The sequence below is a fragment of the Somniosus microcephalus genome, chromosome 15 (genome assembly GCF_052327205.1).
Source record: "Somniosus microcephalus isolate GS21.2 chromosome 15, FLI_Smic_1.0, whole genome shotgun sequence".
Lineage (NCBI taxonomy): Eukaryota > Metazoa > Chordata > Chondrichthyes > Squaliformes > Somniosidae > Somniosus > Somniosus microcephalus.
Window position 1 is genome coordinate 54,172,110 of NC_141001.1, and position 16,208 is coordinate 54,188,317.

The following is a 16,208-nucleotide window of genomic DNA, read 5'->3' on the forward strand; positions in this document are numbered from 1 at the left end:
AAATGTGTTGAGCAGGGAGACACGAGGTGGAGAGTTGTCCGTCCTGGGGTCAAAAGGCAGGGATTGGAAGAAAGTATTGTCTGGGCACTCGCTCACACCTCCTGGTGGCTGTCAACAAGGACATTGGTGGAGGGCTTGGACCAGGCTAGGTGCCTGCTGAAAAAGGTGACTGCTCAGGTAGGCAAAAAGAATACCCAGCTAAAGCAAGCCTAGAAAATGGGGTTCTTCTGAATTACGTTTATTTACAATATAGCAGTGCTTGGGCGGATACTGAAAGGTTTTTGAACTGTGGATATTTCCCATTTATATAGTGCAGTAATACCCATTTCACCACTGAAACAACAATGGCCCAGTAATTCCGGGCCCAACGCGTGAGTAAGGACGGGGTACTCACGCGTGTGCCCAGAGGAATTGCCGGTCTTCAGCATGCACAGCGCATGCGCTGAAAACTGGCATTTCCTGTCCTCTGACCCAAGGGGTTAAGAGGTTGAATGCGTGCGCGGTATCGGGCAGCGCGTGCGACTTGGATTTCCTCTATTTTCAGAGAGTTGCGCATGTGTAAAGGCCTCCGGTATTTACGCATTGAAAAACCACACGTAAGTACTTAGTTTTACAGGTAAGTGGTCTATTAATACAATTGAGAATTTTTTTTTCCACAGGTTTGTTATTTTTAAAGAATTTACAGTAAGGTAAGTTTAGTTTTAGCCCCGATTTTTTATATAAAATTCTTTTTCAAATTTTAAAATTATTGTTTAAAATAGTTTTTCAGAGTTCTTTATGGTTCATTTAAGTAGTGCAATGTTTTTTTAAATTTTCTTTCAGGTTTAAGTAGTGTTTTGGGGCCAGGAGTTTTCATGAGTTTGACAGCTCTTACTGTCAAACTCATGAATGAACTTTTGCAACCTCCCATTGGTTGCCCTGTGCTCACGTGATCCCAGCCGGCTCATCGCACTAAGTACGCCGCTGGGTCACGCACGCACAGCGCGGCAGGACCTCAAGCGGGCCAGTGAGAGGAAATGCAATGCGGGCCAGGATTAAAATGTCAGCGCGCCGGGTAAGTGCACATCGGGGGCTTGCACGCGCGGCAAGCTCCCGATCCTAATTTCAGGGCCAATATATCGTAAAGGTATCTTGTCACCATCTGAGAGGAATAATTCAGGGTAGATTCTGTTATAGGAATGCTCATGTAGTCTGCCCAAAGGTAGTCGTTATAGATACAAGCAATAAATGAAATGCTGTTATATCATTATACTGTATGGAGCAATCATCATGAAACTGTCATCCACCATTCAAAGGTAACTGGAATTCTTAGCACCCTTTATTGCAAAGATTTATTATTTTTTTCTATTGTAAAGAATCTTGCCATGGGAGAAATTACAGTTAAACTCATACCCTACTCTTGTGAGATACATTTGATTTGTATGTCAAAGTATTACTGTGCCAAGTATCATATAAAACCTGTTCTTGAAAATTATATATTTCAGAATGTAGTTAACAGGGCCTCCCAACCTTGGTTATTAATGTTCTTATACCATCACTAGAGGGTGCTGCAACAGCGATATTTCAATAAGGCATCTCACCATCTGCATTAATCATCAGTTTAGTCTCTTAGTGATTACTTGGAATTGACTGTGTCATAAAGTGGCAGGGCTTTGGCCTTCAAGCTTACTATTCCAGAGATCTCTAATTCAATCATGCCTTTTGAGAAAAGTCAAAACGCTTTCTAAGAGGGAGGTAATCTTCTCATTTTCTTCCTGGCTCTTTTGAATGTGGTAGCTTTTGCTGAGAAACAGTCCCATGGGTTCCAGCTATTCTATCGTGAAAGGTTTCCTCACACACATTTCCCAGCAATGACCAGGAGCAGAAACCCAGGGAATTATATTTTTATCCGTACCTTGCTCAGTCACTGAGGCCAACTGTGGCACCCAACTGCCCCCTCAGCTGAAGCACAACTAACCACGGACAGACCAGGAGTAGAATCTAGAGCCGGAATTTTCTGTACCTGGGCGGGTCTGGTGTGGACGGTCCCCGTGGCAGGTCGCGACCCCATTCTTCATTACATCCCGCTCCTCAGATCAACTTTCTGTTAATGGTGGTGATTAAGGCAGCCCTGCGCATTACCCAGCCCTATTAAATAGTGCGGGTCTGATGATGTCATCCATGACGCGTCTTCAGTCGGGATATTTAAAGGAGCCATGGCCACATTGCATTTGAAGTTTATCTAGGAGTGTGCAGGCACTGAGTGGCAAACATGACTGCTCAGAAGCAGAGGGCTGCACCCAGGTTCTCAGATGACTCCCTCCATATGCTTGTGGAGGGAGTGAGAGCACACAGGGAGATCCTCTTCCCTTTCGATGGGTGGAAGAGACCTCCCCAGCAGACCAAAGGCGCCTGGCTCCAAACAGCAGAGGAGGTCAACACCAGGGATGTTGTCAGGAGGACCTGGGTGCAGTGCCGCAAACATTTCAATGATCTCATTAGATCAGGAAAGGTGAGTACAAAGCCACACTCGACTTCATCCTGCTGTGCCTCTCATCACATCCCCATCACACTGCCTTCCCAAGCCTGCTCCTGCAAATCATTGCTCACACCAATATACCTTGCACGTCTACTCATCCCTCTCTATCGACATTATCACTTCCCCAACTGACTAACTACCCCTCACACTCAGCCTCATCCTAATGCAATCATACCAACTAACAACACACAAGGAGGCCACTTGGATTGCCACCCCACTTCATCATAGACACCCTCTAAAGATGTAACCCATCCATTCCTTACACTCATTCCATCACTCTCACGCAACCTTCTCTTTTTTCCCTCCTTGCAGGAAAAGAGAGCCCACAATAAGAGGGAGAGGGAGAGAACCGGAGGTGGCCCTCCATCATTGGTCACCGTAACAGCAGCAGAGGAGGTCGCCTTGGAAGTGTCAGGAGTCGCAGAGCAGCTGGAGGTGGGAGACGGGGAGAGAGGGTTGTCTCAGCAACCTGGTGACAGAATTACATCTCATACAGCCACATGGCATACAGCAGTCACTCATATGGGGACTGATGTCAGCAGCCAGTGAATGTTCATCATGTGCATAATGGTATCTGTACCCATTCATGATATGACATTTCTAAATCATCTCTTTACTCTCCCACAGGCCCATCAAGAGCCTCTCCCCAGCATCCACCCCCACCACTGTCCAGGAGGAAGAGGAAGACGACTCCTCAGAGGAGCCTCCAGCCTCTGAGGGCGCACCGTCACCTGATATAAGCGCACCCAGCACCAGCGCAGATACGCACACCTCAGTGGGTCTCTCGCAAGAAAGAGTAATGTTGTCACCTGGTCTATCACAAGTCACAATTGAGCAAGAGCGGTGGAGGGACAGCAGTGGAGACTCCTCATCGGTGGGTGCAGGATGCTCCTAGCTCTGCTCAGCTGCATGTAGATGTTGAGCTTCGGGGTCCATCCAGAAAGAGGGCAATCCTTGAGGTGCAGGAAAAGTGCTGGAGGCTTTGACAGGTTTTGCAACCGCGATGTCTGCAAATGTGCAGGGAATGGAGGAGTCCATCGCCAACATGAGCACCACCGTGTCGCAGGCGATGGTGACTGTAGGCTCTTCCATGGAAAGGACGGCCACTTGCATGGAACAGCTAATGCACCACTCACAGGAGCACATGCTATCTATGGAGAACAGATGGCAGACACTCATAGACCTCCTCTCTAGGAGGGATGTCAACATAGACGTGGGTCCTCATGGCCCCACTGTTGTGCAGCAAGGTGCTTTCCAAGCTTCTTGTTAGCAGGGAAGTGCAGGTGGCCCATGAGAGGGACGATGGTGAGAGGAGATATGGAAGTGTGGGCTCCTCTCAAAGCACTCACACTTCTCCCCTGTTGCCCTACCACGCTCAGTCAGAGCCCCAGATGGCTCCTGGGATCGTGATGGCCGAGTCTGCCCCTGCACAGTCGCAGGAGGAGCAGACTTTGGTGGGGCTTCAAAACCCAAACGACGTCTGGCAAAAGTGTCTATGCAATCGCAGCAGGGAAGTGAGCAGGCTGCCTCTACCTCTGCTGAAGCCACAGGGGTAGCACCTTGTAGAAGCACACATAAGAGAAAGATGAAACACAAGTAGATGCACAAGGGTAGCCATTTGGGTGTTTTAATAAATGTTTCTGTGAACTTTCCATTACTGTGATGTCACAGAAAAAAAATATTTATTTTCACCACTTTCCAGTCATGGACAAATTTGTGTGCAACTTTGGAAGTGGTTTAGTGAGTTGGAGTGAATGGTGAGACATAACGTTACCTCCAGCAATGGTGGTCAGTGTGAAAGGAATGACCAGATCATTGTAGCAATCCTTTATGGTGTTGCTGTGGGGTGTTGGGAACCTGGCGCAGCATATATCAGCCATATGGGTGTAATGCCTGAAGTTAAGTAAATCTGGCCATGATGAGGGCCTCCCTGGCCTCCCAGGCAGTAATGTGCTTGGGTGCTGGTGGGATCTGGACAGCAGATTCCTCCTGCTCCTTCTCCTCCTCACCTTCCAGCTGATGCTCCTCCTGCTCCTCCTCCTCCTCCTCCTCTGAAGAGACTTTGCATTCAGAGTCTTGCTTTTCATGCAGCGTTAACCCTCCCTGCTGCGCTATGTTGTGCAGGGCGCAGCAGACCACGACAATTCTGGCTGGTGCGTACTGAAGGGCACCTTCAGATCTGTCAAGGCATCTGAAGTGCATTTTCAGCATGCCTATTGTCTGCCCTATGACACATCTGGTGGAAATGTGGCTTTCATTATATTTCGCCTCGGCCTCAGTATGTGGCCTCCTCAAGGGTGTCATGAGCCATGTCATGATAGCCCTCGTCTCCAAGCAGCCAGCCGGAAAATCTATTTGGAGGAGCGATGAGCTGAGGGAGGATGGACTGCGCAGGACAAAGAGTCGTGGCAGCTGCCAGGGAATTTGGCACGCACATGCATAATGATCTTAATATGGTTGCAGACGAGCTGCACATTGAGGGAGTGGAAGCCCTTGCGGTTCACAAACACTCCTGGATGATGATGGGGTGCCCTGATGGGCACATGTGTGCAGTCGATGACACCCTGCACCCGTGGGAAGCCAGCCAGAGTGGCAAAAGCCAACGCCCGCTGAGTAACATTGGTTTCATCAGTGGCAACGTTAATATAATTTGGCTGACTTGTCAAACAGGGCATCGGTGACCTATGTGCTGCAACTGTGGTCAGCCAACTGCGAGATGCCGCAAATGTCTGCTGCAGATCCCTGGAAGGAGCCTGAGGCAAAGAAGTTGAGGGCGCTGGTGACCTTGACAGCCACGGGTAAAGCATGTCCACCCGCCCCTCTGGGCTGCAGGTCTTGCTCCAGCAATGTGCAAATGTCTGCGCCGACCTGGCGCGATAGTCTGAGCCTCCTTTGGCACTGCTGCTCCGTCATGTCCAGGAAGCTCATCCTCTGCCTCTATACCCTGTGTTGGGGGTATCGCCTCTGGCGCGGTGCATTCCTGTACTGATCCCCTCTGTCCTGTGGAGCACCAGGTCGGTGAGGAGGAGGTTGGTGCTGTTGTTGTTGGTGCTGCTGGTGTGCCTTTTGCTGCTGGTGTTGATGCTCATCGTGGTCTGATTCTGAGGACCAAGGTGAGACAGTATAGATGGCACCCATGCTGATGTAATAGATGGTAGGTCAAGTAGAGATGACAGAAGCAATCTGTCAATGGTGTGATAGATTCTACCAATGAGGTGACAGTGGATCCCAACTTTGCTGGAAACACTTACAAATTCTAGAAAGCTAAATCTGTGTTGACAAAGCACTCAGCAACAGCATCTGCCTTAGGAACGTGGCCAGGTGTCAGGTGGGAGTTTTTATTGTACTTTCCACGCTGTGCACTAATGAGGTGGATCAATGGCCATTGAACTTCCGCCTCAGGGTCACAGACATGGTTCCCGAGCTGCGTGATTCCCATGCTCATCCAGGGAAATTTGAAAGCTAGGGTTAAAAAGATGCTTAAGGGTCGGACAAGTACCTCATAACGATCTCAATTACCTCGGCTGCCACAGCCGTTTGGGTCGCTGCCGCGCTGGCAAACGCGCCCGAGGGAAAGGCACGTGGGAGCGGGATGACAGTAGGATCACGACCTGCTCCAAGATTTTCCAAAATTCCCTCCCGACCCGCCTCCAATCGCGCCCGCACGGACCCCAGAAAATTCTGGCCTAGAACTTTCTGGTGTCTTTGGCTTAGTGCTAGTGGCACTTTTAGCCTCTCAATCATTGAGGGAATTGCATTTTTTTAAGTGCAAGTATTCCCATGCTTCTCTTGCACCTGCCACTGTCCTCCAACAAACAGCTACAGAGTAGCACTGTTGGATGCCTGTGAGGAGGTCATTAGCCATCCCTCCTTTGTGGGTATAGTCTGTGGCAGGGAATAGACTGAAAAAAAATATTTTAAAGATGCTGATTTTAATGTGAAGGTTCCTTAAAAGTCCCGAGTTGGATTTCTGACCCCATAACTCATACAGGTTCTCTCTGGTCGATGCTTTGACCTGCAACAGTACAGTCCTGACAGGATTGTGTAACCACTTCTCTGCTAACCTCATTATCAGTAACAACACAGCAAACTCTGGAGCAACACCATCTATTTATATAGTCAGTGTATATTCAAGTTGAATTCCCCCTTCCCCTGGCAGCCATCATACTCTGTGGTGTGGTACTGAGTCATTCAGACCAAGAAGGTTTCCTGCTCATTCTTTCCTCTACTGATTTTATCTGGGTACTAGAGGCATTACAATTTGTCTTGTTGCTTCCAAGCTAAGGAGAAGCGATTGGACTCCCCCGCCACCCCCCCCTCACCCAGCAAGAGTCAGCACCTTCATGAAAAGATGGGAGAAATTTGGAGGAGTGAAAAATAATTTAAAATTCAAATTTAAAAATTATACATTTAGACCAAGTATTGCATATTATTTATATAGAATTATTACATATTTAAGGGTTTTTAAATTAAAATGATTCGACAAGTGTACTTTTACACATTGCTGTGGTTGCAGACCCATGTCCACCATCCTTACCTGTGGTCCCATTTTTCTTTGAGTTCAACTTTTTGTCCAGAAGCTTGAGAACGAGCAAGTCTTTGTGCCATTTCTCCACTGGTTCCATTTTTTAGACCTCCTGAAATTTCACAAGGAGAATAAATGTCAGGGATTGATGGGATACACACACGGATGTGCAGGATATGCTAGGGCTACAACACAGGCACTTCCCAAACACAACTTTTTCTCTGGTACTCAACCGGAACAGATTTGGAGAAGCTTAAGTATAATGATGGCCATCTCTGTGTATCAGATACCTGACCGAAAGAAAAGGCAAATAAGAATTTTTTTTTAAGTGCCACACAACATTCTACTTGTTGGACACTGGGTCATAAACCATAAACATTTTTATTGGCTTGACATTTCTAGGATATGGTATAATATTGCAGATTATGTTATCATTGTCAAAAAATTGGTAAACTGGGCAAGTTTGCTCATTATTAGCAATCATGATAATAAGGTAGGCCAAAGCCTGTCAAGAGTAACTCAGGAAGTGGTACGTGTTGCCTATGGTGTAGTACACTTCTTGATATCAGAGCGCAGTAGCTCTCACATCAACAAAAGCAGATGGAGTTGCCGGATCTCAGTTAGAAATCTATACTCACATTGAGATCCGAAGATGAGAGTGTAACATTTATGCCCTAGTTTGTTTCATAATTACGGGAATAGTACCAAACATACACCTCCGGCTAATCACTGATCTGACGAAAACTTCCCCTTTTCTGAACAAATATTGTGGTTAGAAACCCCATAAAAAGTTAGACCCATTCAAATGAGATGTAACTGGGTTTTTAATGGCAATCTGTGTAATAACTGCTGCTAAACAAACATTATAGCCCTGAAAAACAAATTTTAATTTTGTGGAGTGTCAAATTTATTCATTTGAATAAAAATTAAAATTTTTATGAAACTTTACAAGGTTTACCTTTTCCCCATGTGAGAGCCCCAATCTTTGTTTTGCTCTCGTGTAACATTTTTAAAAAGTTAGAATCAAAGGAGCTTACTCACTTCCTAGTTCTCGCTCTGTGAGAATTCTGCATTGTGATTGGCTGCTTAGGCAGCTTGTTGACATCACAGCAGCTCGCACTATGGGATTCCCACTATACTATGTTGATTTTAACTGCACATCGGAAAAGCCGAACTTCTCGCCACAGAGATCACAAGAGCTTTGTGGGAAGCTTACTTGGGAACGCCTTTGCTTCGCCGCTGACCGCAAATTACGGGCCATTATCAAATATGTGCTCAAGGTGAGGGATGACTTAATCATATTAGCAGGACATTCTTGAGCATGCAGTTAATAGAAAAGCTGAAGCGACCATAATGCAAAGATCGGAGAAGACCATGTCGGCCCACCACCACCACAGCACACTACTTCTACTGTCACTTTCCGAGAAGGATAAGATCATGCTATTCTGTATAGACTACAGAAAATTGAATGAACTAATGGAAGTTGATGCATATAATTTGCTTCTCACAGAGAGAACTTTAAGAAGCTGCAGTCCAGTTCTGTTACAATTTTTTTCAAACCTTCAGGGTTGTGTGCAATTATGCTTCTGCTTATATCAAGATAAAAATGTAGCTGCAGTATGGCTGAAGTGCACTCCATTCACTGTTTTGGTCTAGGACCTGGAAACCCAATCATGCAAAAGAGGATGCCATCACCACAACCAAGATATGGGCATTCGCTGAGATGGTCATTTATTATCAGAAATTCAAGTTATAGTGAAGCCAAACAAGGTGATCTGGTCACTAATGTGAGAATATGTTTGAAAGGTGCTCTGAGTAGACCCAGTGATAGCTAGTCCAGATTGTACCCAGGAGATTATTTTTGTCCACATAGATGCTTCTGACAAAGGGGTTGTGGACTGCACTGTGTCAGGTGAAGAGGAGGAGCATCCAGTTGTTTAGCAAAGCCTTAAGCTACTCTGTACAAAATAGTGTATTCAGCAAATGAAAAGAAATGTGTTAGCACATCACCATAATGTGGGTGCAGTGTGGGGACTCAATAAAGTGGCACCTATATTTATATGGCATACTATAACCTATGATCATATTCTCTGACCAAAATTGTTTAGCTTGGTTAAATTCAACACAAGGCAAACACAGACAGTTATCATGATGGAGTATCACATTACAGGCATATAGTATAGTCACGTGTCATCACAATGCTTTTGGAAATCAGAGCACAGCATATCACATCAGGAAAAACGCTAGTGAAAAAGGCAGATTTAAGAAGTAATTTAATTAGGAGTTCCAGTTAAGAACAGCCCTGTGGCTTTGCACAGAGATGCAACAGAAAATAAACAACTCCTTGCCTCGGCAATAAATGAATCATCAGTCAATGTTTTCCGATCACTTCATTTTTTATTCTCTCATGATATAAGGGTTCAGTTGATTTTATGATACATGTGCTGCTTCCCTCATTATCTCTTGCCTGCTTTGTCCGTTTACTCAGCAGGAGCTTCACTTCAGGCATGGAATGAAAAAGCTTTAAATCTTCTTCAGCATTGTCTGCTGTTACTGTTCAGGCTCTCTCCCATCACCCTTTAATTGTGCTCACCACAGAAAGCAGCTCCCAAGGGCAGGTCCAAAGCTCCCATGAACTGAACGTTAACCTTATATGCATGACTCATGAGGGCCTATATTATACCCTTTAACAGTTAGATTATTGTGAAATTCAACTTTGGCAGGGGCACAAAATGGGTGGTAGCAAATCGACTGCCTGCTATACACACTGCCCCATTTTCCTATCTATTAAAGTCAATGGAAAGGAAAATTGAGTGGGATCTATAATGGGCGCTAATTCAATATCAGGCACTGCGTTACCCCAGAAGGAGAAAGCCAGTCAGGGTTCCCCACCTGATTGCTATCCAAGAATCTCTCCATGTATGTTGCGCATCTAGTGAGGGTAGGATTGGGCTCAGCCTTACATAAGAACATAAGAAATATGAGCAGGAGTAGGCCAATCGGCCCCTCGAGCCTGCTCCACCATTCAATAAGATCATGGCTGATCTGATCCTAACCTCAAATCTTCTATCACTCTCCATCCACCCGAACCCATGTGATCTCCCGGGAGAGGCGAAAAACCAGATAAAAGACCCAATGGCCAATTTGGGAGAAAAAAATCTGGGCAATTCCTCTCCGACCCATCTAGGCGATCGAAATTCTTCCAGGAGATCACTCTGTCCCTATATTTTCTACAGTACTTACCTTCTGTAAAGGCGATCTCCACCCCAGCCAGGAACAGGAATAAAACCATCTCCTGAAATCTAACACAGAATTAGAACACAGTAGGAGCAGAACCAGGCTACACGGCCCCTGGGCCCACTCCACTACCCACAGGGCCATGACCATTCCGAACCTAGACTCATGTCCAATTTCCTGCCCGCTCCCCGTAACCCTTAATTCCCTTTACTTCTAGGAAACTATCTATTTCTGTTTTAAATTTATTTAATGATGTAGCTTCCACAGCTTTCTGGGGCAGCAAATTCCACAAACCTACCACCCTCTGAGTAAAGAAGTTTCTCCTCATCTCAGTTTTGAAAGAGCAGCCCCTTATTCTAAGATTATGCCCCCTAGTTCTAGTTTCACCCATCATTGGGAACATCCTCACCGCATCCACCCGATCAAGCCCCTTCACAATCTTATATGTTTCAATAAGATCAACTCTCATTCTTCTGAACTCCAATGAGTAGAGTCCCAATCTACTCAACCTCTCCTCATATGACCACCCCCTCATCCCCGGGATTAACCGAGTGAACCTCCTTTGTACTGACTCGAGAGCAAGTATGTCTTTTCTTAAATATGGACACCAAAACTGTACGCAGTATTCCAGGTGCGGTCTCACCAATACCTTGTACAACTGCAGCAATACCTCCCTGTTTTTATATTCCATCCCCCTAGCAATAAAAGCCAACATTCCATTGGCCTTCTTGATCACTTGCTGCACCTGCATACTAACTTTTTGAGTTTCGTGCACCAGGACCCCCAGATCCCTTTGTACTACAGTACTTTCCAGTTTCTTGCCATTAAGATAATAACTTGCTGTAATGAAATGTGTTTGGCTTGCCTGTATTCGTTTTGCACTCATGTATATTACCCTCCCCCACACGGTGTATAGTTTCACTTCCTCTTTCCTGACTAACCTGGAATGTTCCAGGTCTTGGCTCTTGGCTCCGCCCCTGACTTCTCTTACATAAAGATCCCAGGATCTATATGACTCATTCCTGCGAGCCAGTCAGTGTGTTGAGATGTTAGCTCTGATCTTAGTGATTAAAAGCCAACTTGTTAAGGTCTATAACTTCTAGTTTTGTGGTTATTGAAGGCACATCAATTTTAATCACTAAGATCACTAGGATGGATCGACTCCTAAAACCAGAGCGTCTGGACTTGGATCCACATTCTGCTGAAGCATCAAATCAATTTGGACACTGGCTCAAATGCTTCGAACTCTTCGCGAGGGCCTCATCCGCTAGCGAGGTAGATAAACTGAGTCTACTGACTACTCGCGTTAATCATCGGATTTATTCGTTCATCCGGGACGCCACCTCTTACACGGAGGCCATCACTATCCTGAAGGCCCAATACCAGAGGCCAGTAAACGAAGTGTATGCCAGACATCTGCTGGCTACACGCAGGCAGCGACCTGAGGAATCAATGGACGATTTCTTACAGGGCCTAAAGGACTTGGTCCGGGACTGTAACTGCAAGGCTGTGACGGCCAACGCGTACTCTGACGAATTGGTCTGCGATTCCTTCATCACGGGCCTCAAATCGAATTATATCCGGCAGGGACTGCTGGAGAAGGAGGTCCTGGACTTAAAAAAGGCAGTGGCCACTGCGCGATCGCTGGACGTGGCCCAGAAAAACTCTGACTCTTATTCTTCCGGCCATGCGGCCCTCACCGCCTCGTGCGCGCCGAGTGGGCCGCCATCTTGGAATCAGCCATATTCCCCATCCAGGTCTCAGACCAGCTCTACACCGCCGGAGTCCCCACACAGAAGTTCACCCAGGAGTCCTACTACAGCGGCAATGTCTCGAGGCCCGAAATGCTACTTCTGCGACCAGGCCAAGCACCCCAGACAACGATGCCCAGCGAAGGACGCTACATGCTTCAAATGTAAGAAAAAGGGGCATTTTAGCAAAGTCTGCAGGGGGAATCCGATTTCCAACTCCGTCACCACCTCGTGCGTGCCGTGCAGGCCGCCATCTTGGGATCCGCCATCTTTTCCCGACTCAACGGCCGCCCAGGGCCCAACAGTGGCTTCGATCACGGTGGATCAATCCAGGCCACACCCGTTGACAAAATCCATAATGGACATACAGGTAAACGGGAATTTAACGAAATGTTTAATTGACTGTGGGAGTACCGAGAGTTTTATCCACCCTAGCCTGGTACGGCAGCACTCATTAACGGTAACCCCTACACGGAGCAGAATTGCTATGGCTGCTAAGCCCCACACTTCGGACATTTTGGGCTACTGTGTGGTAACACTGACTGTAAAAGGCACGGACTACAAGGATTTTAAACTCCTCGTGATGCCAGAACTCTGTGTTAATGTAATCTTGGGCCTGGACTTCCAGTGCCACCACGAAAGTGTCACGCTAGCATATGGCGGGTCCCAGCCGCCACTCACAGTCTGTGGCCTATCAACCTTAAAAATCAGCCCGCCCTCTTTATTTGCTAATCTCGCTCCGAGCTGTAGGCCCATAGTGACCAAAAGTAGACGGTACAGTCTGGAAGACAGACACTTTATCAAGGCGGAAGTGGACAGACTCCTGCGGGAAGGCATTATTGAATGCAGTACCATTCCGTGGCGTGCCCAAGTAGTCATAGTTAAAAATAGCGAAAAGAAACAGATGGTAATTGACTACAGCCAGACTGTTAATATTTAAACCCAGCTGGACGCCTACCCTTTACCCCGCATATCAGAAATGGTCAACCAGATCGCGCAATACCGAGTCTTCTCGACTATCGACCTCAAATCCGCGTATCACCAGCTCCCCATTAGAACGGAGGACCGCCCATACACCGCCTTTGAGGCGAACGGACGCCTCTACCATTTTCTCAGAGTGCCCTTCGGGGTAACAAATGGGGTCTTGGTCTTCCAACGTGAGATGGACCGCATGGTTGACGAGAATAAACTACAAGCTACCTACCCCTATCTGGACAATGTCACTATCTGCGGGCACAACCAGCAAGACCACGATCTAAATCTTGCGAGATTTTTAAAAACTGCCCTAAAGCTGAATCTAACCTACAACGAAGACAAATGTGTCTTCAACATAACCCGTCTCTGTATCCTCGGCTGTGTGGTGGAAGATGGGGTAATTGGACCGGACCCTGACCGATTACGCCCCCTAAAGGAACTGCCCCTGCCACACAATCCCAAAGCTTTAAAAAGGTGCTTGGGATTTTTTTCGTATTATGCCCAATGGGTGCCCAATTACTCTGATAAGGCCCGACCCCTCATTAAATCGACGTCCTTCCCACTATCAGCTGAAGCTCGGGAGGCTTTCACCAGTATCAAACAGGACATTGAAAGGGCTGCACTGTGTGCAGTGGACGAAAGCATTCCCTTTCAAGTCGAAAGCGATGCGTCAGACTTTGCTTTAGCTGCGACCCTCAATCAGGCTGGGAGACCTGTGGCCTTCTTCTCCCGAACCCTTCAGGGACCTGAAATCAGGCACTCTTCTGTCGAAAAGGAGGCACAGGCTATAGTGGAGGCAGTGCGGCACTGGAGACACTACCTAGCCAGCAAACGTTTCACCCTGCTCACCGACCAGCGGTCGGTGGCTTTCATGTTTAATAACAAAGGGGGAAAATCAAGAATGACAAAATACTCAGGTGGAGGATCGAACTATCCACGTTCGACTATGATATTATGTACAGGCCGGGAGCCCTTAATGAACCCCCAGACGCCCTATCGCGGGGAATGTGTGCCAGCATTCATACAGACAAATTACAGGGTCTCCACAACGACCTCTGTCACCCAGGGGTCACCCGACTATACCATTTTATAAAGTCCCGCAATCTGCCCCACTCCATCGAGGAGGTCAGGGCAATGACCAGAGCCTGCCGCATCTGTGCGGAATGCAAGCCTCGTTTCTACAGGCCTGACCATGCACACCTTATCAAAGCCACACGGCCATTCGAGCGCCTAAGTCTGGACTTCAAGGGACCCCTTCCCTCTGCCGACCGTAACGTATACTTCCTCAATATCATCGATGAATATTCCCGCTTCCCCTTCGCCATTCCCTGCCCAGACATGACCAGTGCCACGGTCATCAAGTGTCTCGGTAATCTATTCTGCATGTTTGGCATGCCGAACTACATACACAGCGATAGGGGGACGTCATTTATGAGTGACGAACTGCGCCAGTTCTTGCTCTCAAAGGGGATAGCCACTAGCAGAATCACTAGCTACAACCCCCGGGGTAATGGGCAAGTGGAAAGGGAGAATGCTACTGTTTGGAAGGCTGTCACGTTAGCCTTAAAGTCAAAAGGCCTTCCGACCTCCCGCTGGCAGGAAGTCCTCCCAGACGTGCTCCACTCCATAAGGTCTCTGTTATGTACAGCCACTAAAGCTACCCCTCACGAAAAGATGTTTGTTTTCCCCCGGAAATCTACCTCGGGCATATCTCTACCCGCGTGGCTGACGTCTCCGGGGACAGTACTATTGCGGAAGCACGTGAGAGGCCATAAAACGGACCCCCTTGTGGAAAAGGTACAGCTCCTCCATGCAAACCCTCAGTATGCCTATATCGAATACTCTGACAGGCGAGAGGACACTGTTTCCATAAAAGACCTCGCTCCCTCGGGGAGCGGGGAGAACGATGAGAGACTACCCGAGGAAGACCTACACCAAAAAGAGACAGGACGCCCAGAGGTATCAATACCCAACTTTAACCTGGAGGACACTGCAGATAACCTGGAAGACACTGCGGAGGCCCGGACAGCGGAGGAACCAGAATCCACTCCCCTAGAGGCACCCCAACCGGCTTTGCGCCGATCACTGAGAACCGCAAAACCTCCTGACAGACTCACTTATACCAACTTTTAAGAAACATCACCCCGATGGACTAAATCTAAAGAAGGGGTGAATGTAATGAAATGTGTTTGGCTTGCCTGTATTCGTTTTGCACTCATGTATATTACCCCCCCCCCACACGGTGTATAGTTTCACTTCCTCTTTCCTGACTAACCTGGAATGTTCCAGGTCTTGGCTCTTGGCTCCGCCCCTGACTTCTCTTACATAAAGATCCCAGGATCTATATGACTCATTCCTGCGAGCCAGTCAGTGTGTTGAGATGTTAGCTCTGATCTTAGTGATTAAAAGCCAACTTGTTAAGGTCTATAACTTCTAGTTTTGTGGTTATTGAAGGCACATCACTTGCTCTATGATTTTTCCTGCCAAAGTGCATAACCTCACACTTTCCAGTATTGTATTCCATCTGCCAAATCTCTGCCCACTTACTTAGCCTGTCTATGTCCCTTTGCAGGTTTTTTATGTCCTCCTCACTCACTACTTTCCATCCCATCTTTGTATCATCTGCAAACTTTGATATGTTACACTCGGTCCCCTCCTCCAAATCGTTAATATAGATTGTAAAGAGTTGGGGACCCAGCACTGACCCCTGCGGAACACCACCAGTTACTGGTTGCCAATCTGAGAACGAACCATTTATCCCAACTCTCTGCTTTCTGTTAGAGAGCCAATCCTCCACCCACGCCAGAATATTACCCCCAATCCCGTGATTTTTTATCTTGAGCAATAATCTTTTGTGTGGCACCTTGTCAAATGCCTTTTGGAAGTCTAAATACACTACGTCCACTGGTTCCCCTTTATCCACCCTGTATGTTACTTCCTCAAAAAACTCAAGCAAATTTGTCAAACATGACTTCCCCTATAGCACTGCCTAGGCTCTCACACAAAGACTAGGCAGTTGCACAAGGCTCCCTGTGTTGGTGGAACCATACTCCAGTGCAGGGGAGGAGGCAAAAAAAAAATTTAGACTACTGTCCATTCCAGGCCTGTCCCAACCACGGAAACTGTGCCGCTGCTCCCTCGCTGTAACTAAATCCTCCTGTTATTCCAAGATCATTTAGGGAAGCAGAAACATCACCAAGCT

At 47.1% G+C, this 16,208-nt stretch overlaps 1 protein-coding gene across 3 annotated transcripts in view; it reads right to left on the reverse strand.

The window, feature by feature from the left end:
• Positions 1-16,208, reverse strand: part of LOC147106737 (uncharacterized) — a 73,534-nt gene that overhangs the window by 30,541 nt on the left and 26,785 nt on the right. For all 3 annotated transcript variants that reach the window (XM_086007811.1, XM_086007809.1, XM_086007810.1), the window contains exon 2: positions 7,056-7,155. In XM_086007811.1, coding sequence (XP_085863937.1) covers positions 7,056-7,143 — 88 coding nt within the window. In that variant the 5' untranslated portion in view covers positions 7,144-7,155. The remainder of the gene's footprint in view (positions 1-7,055; positions 7,156-16,208) is intronic.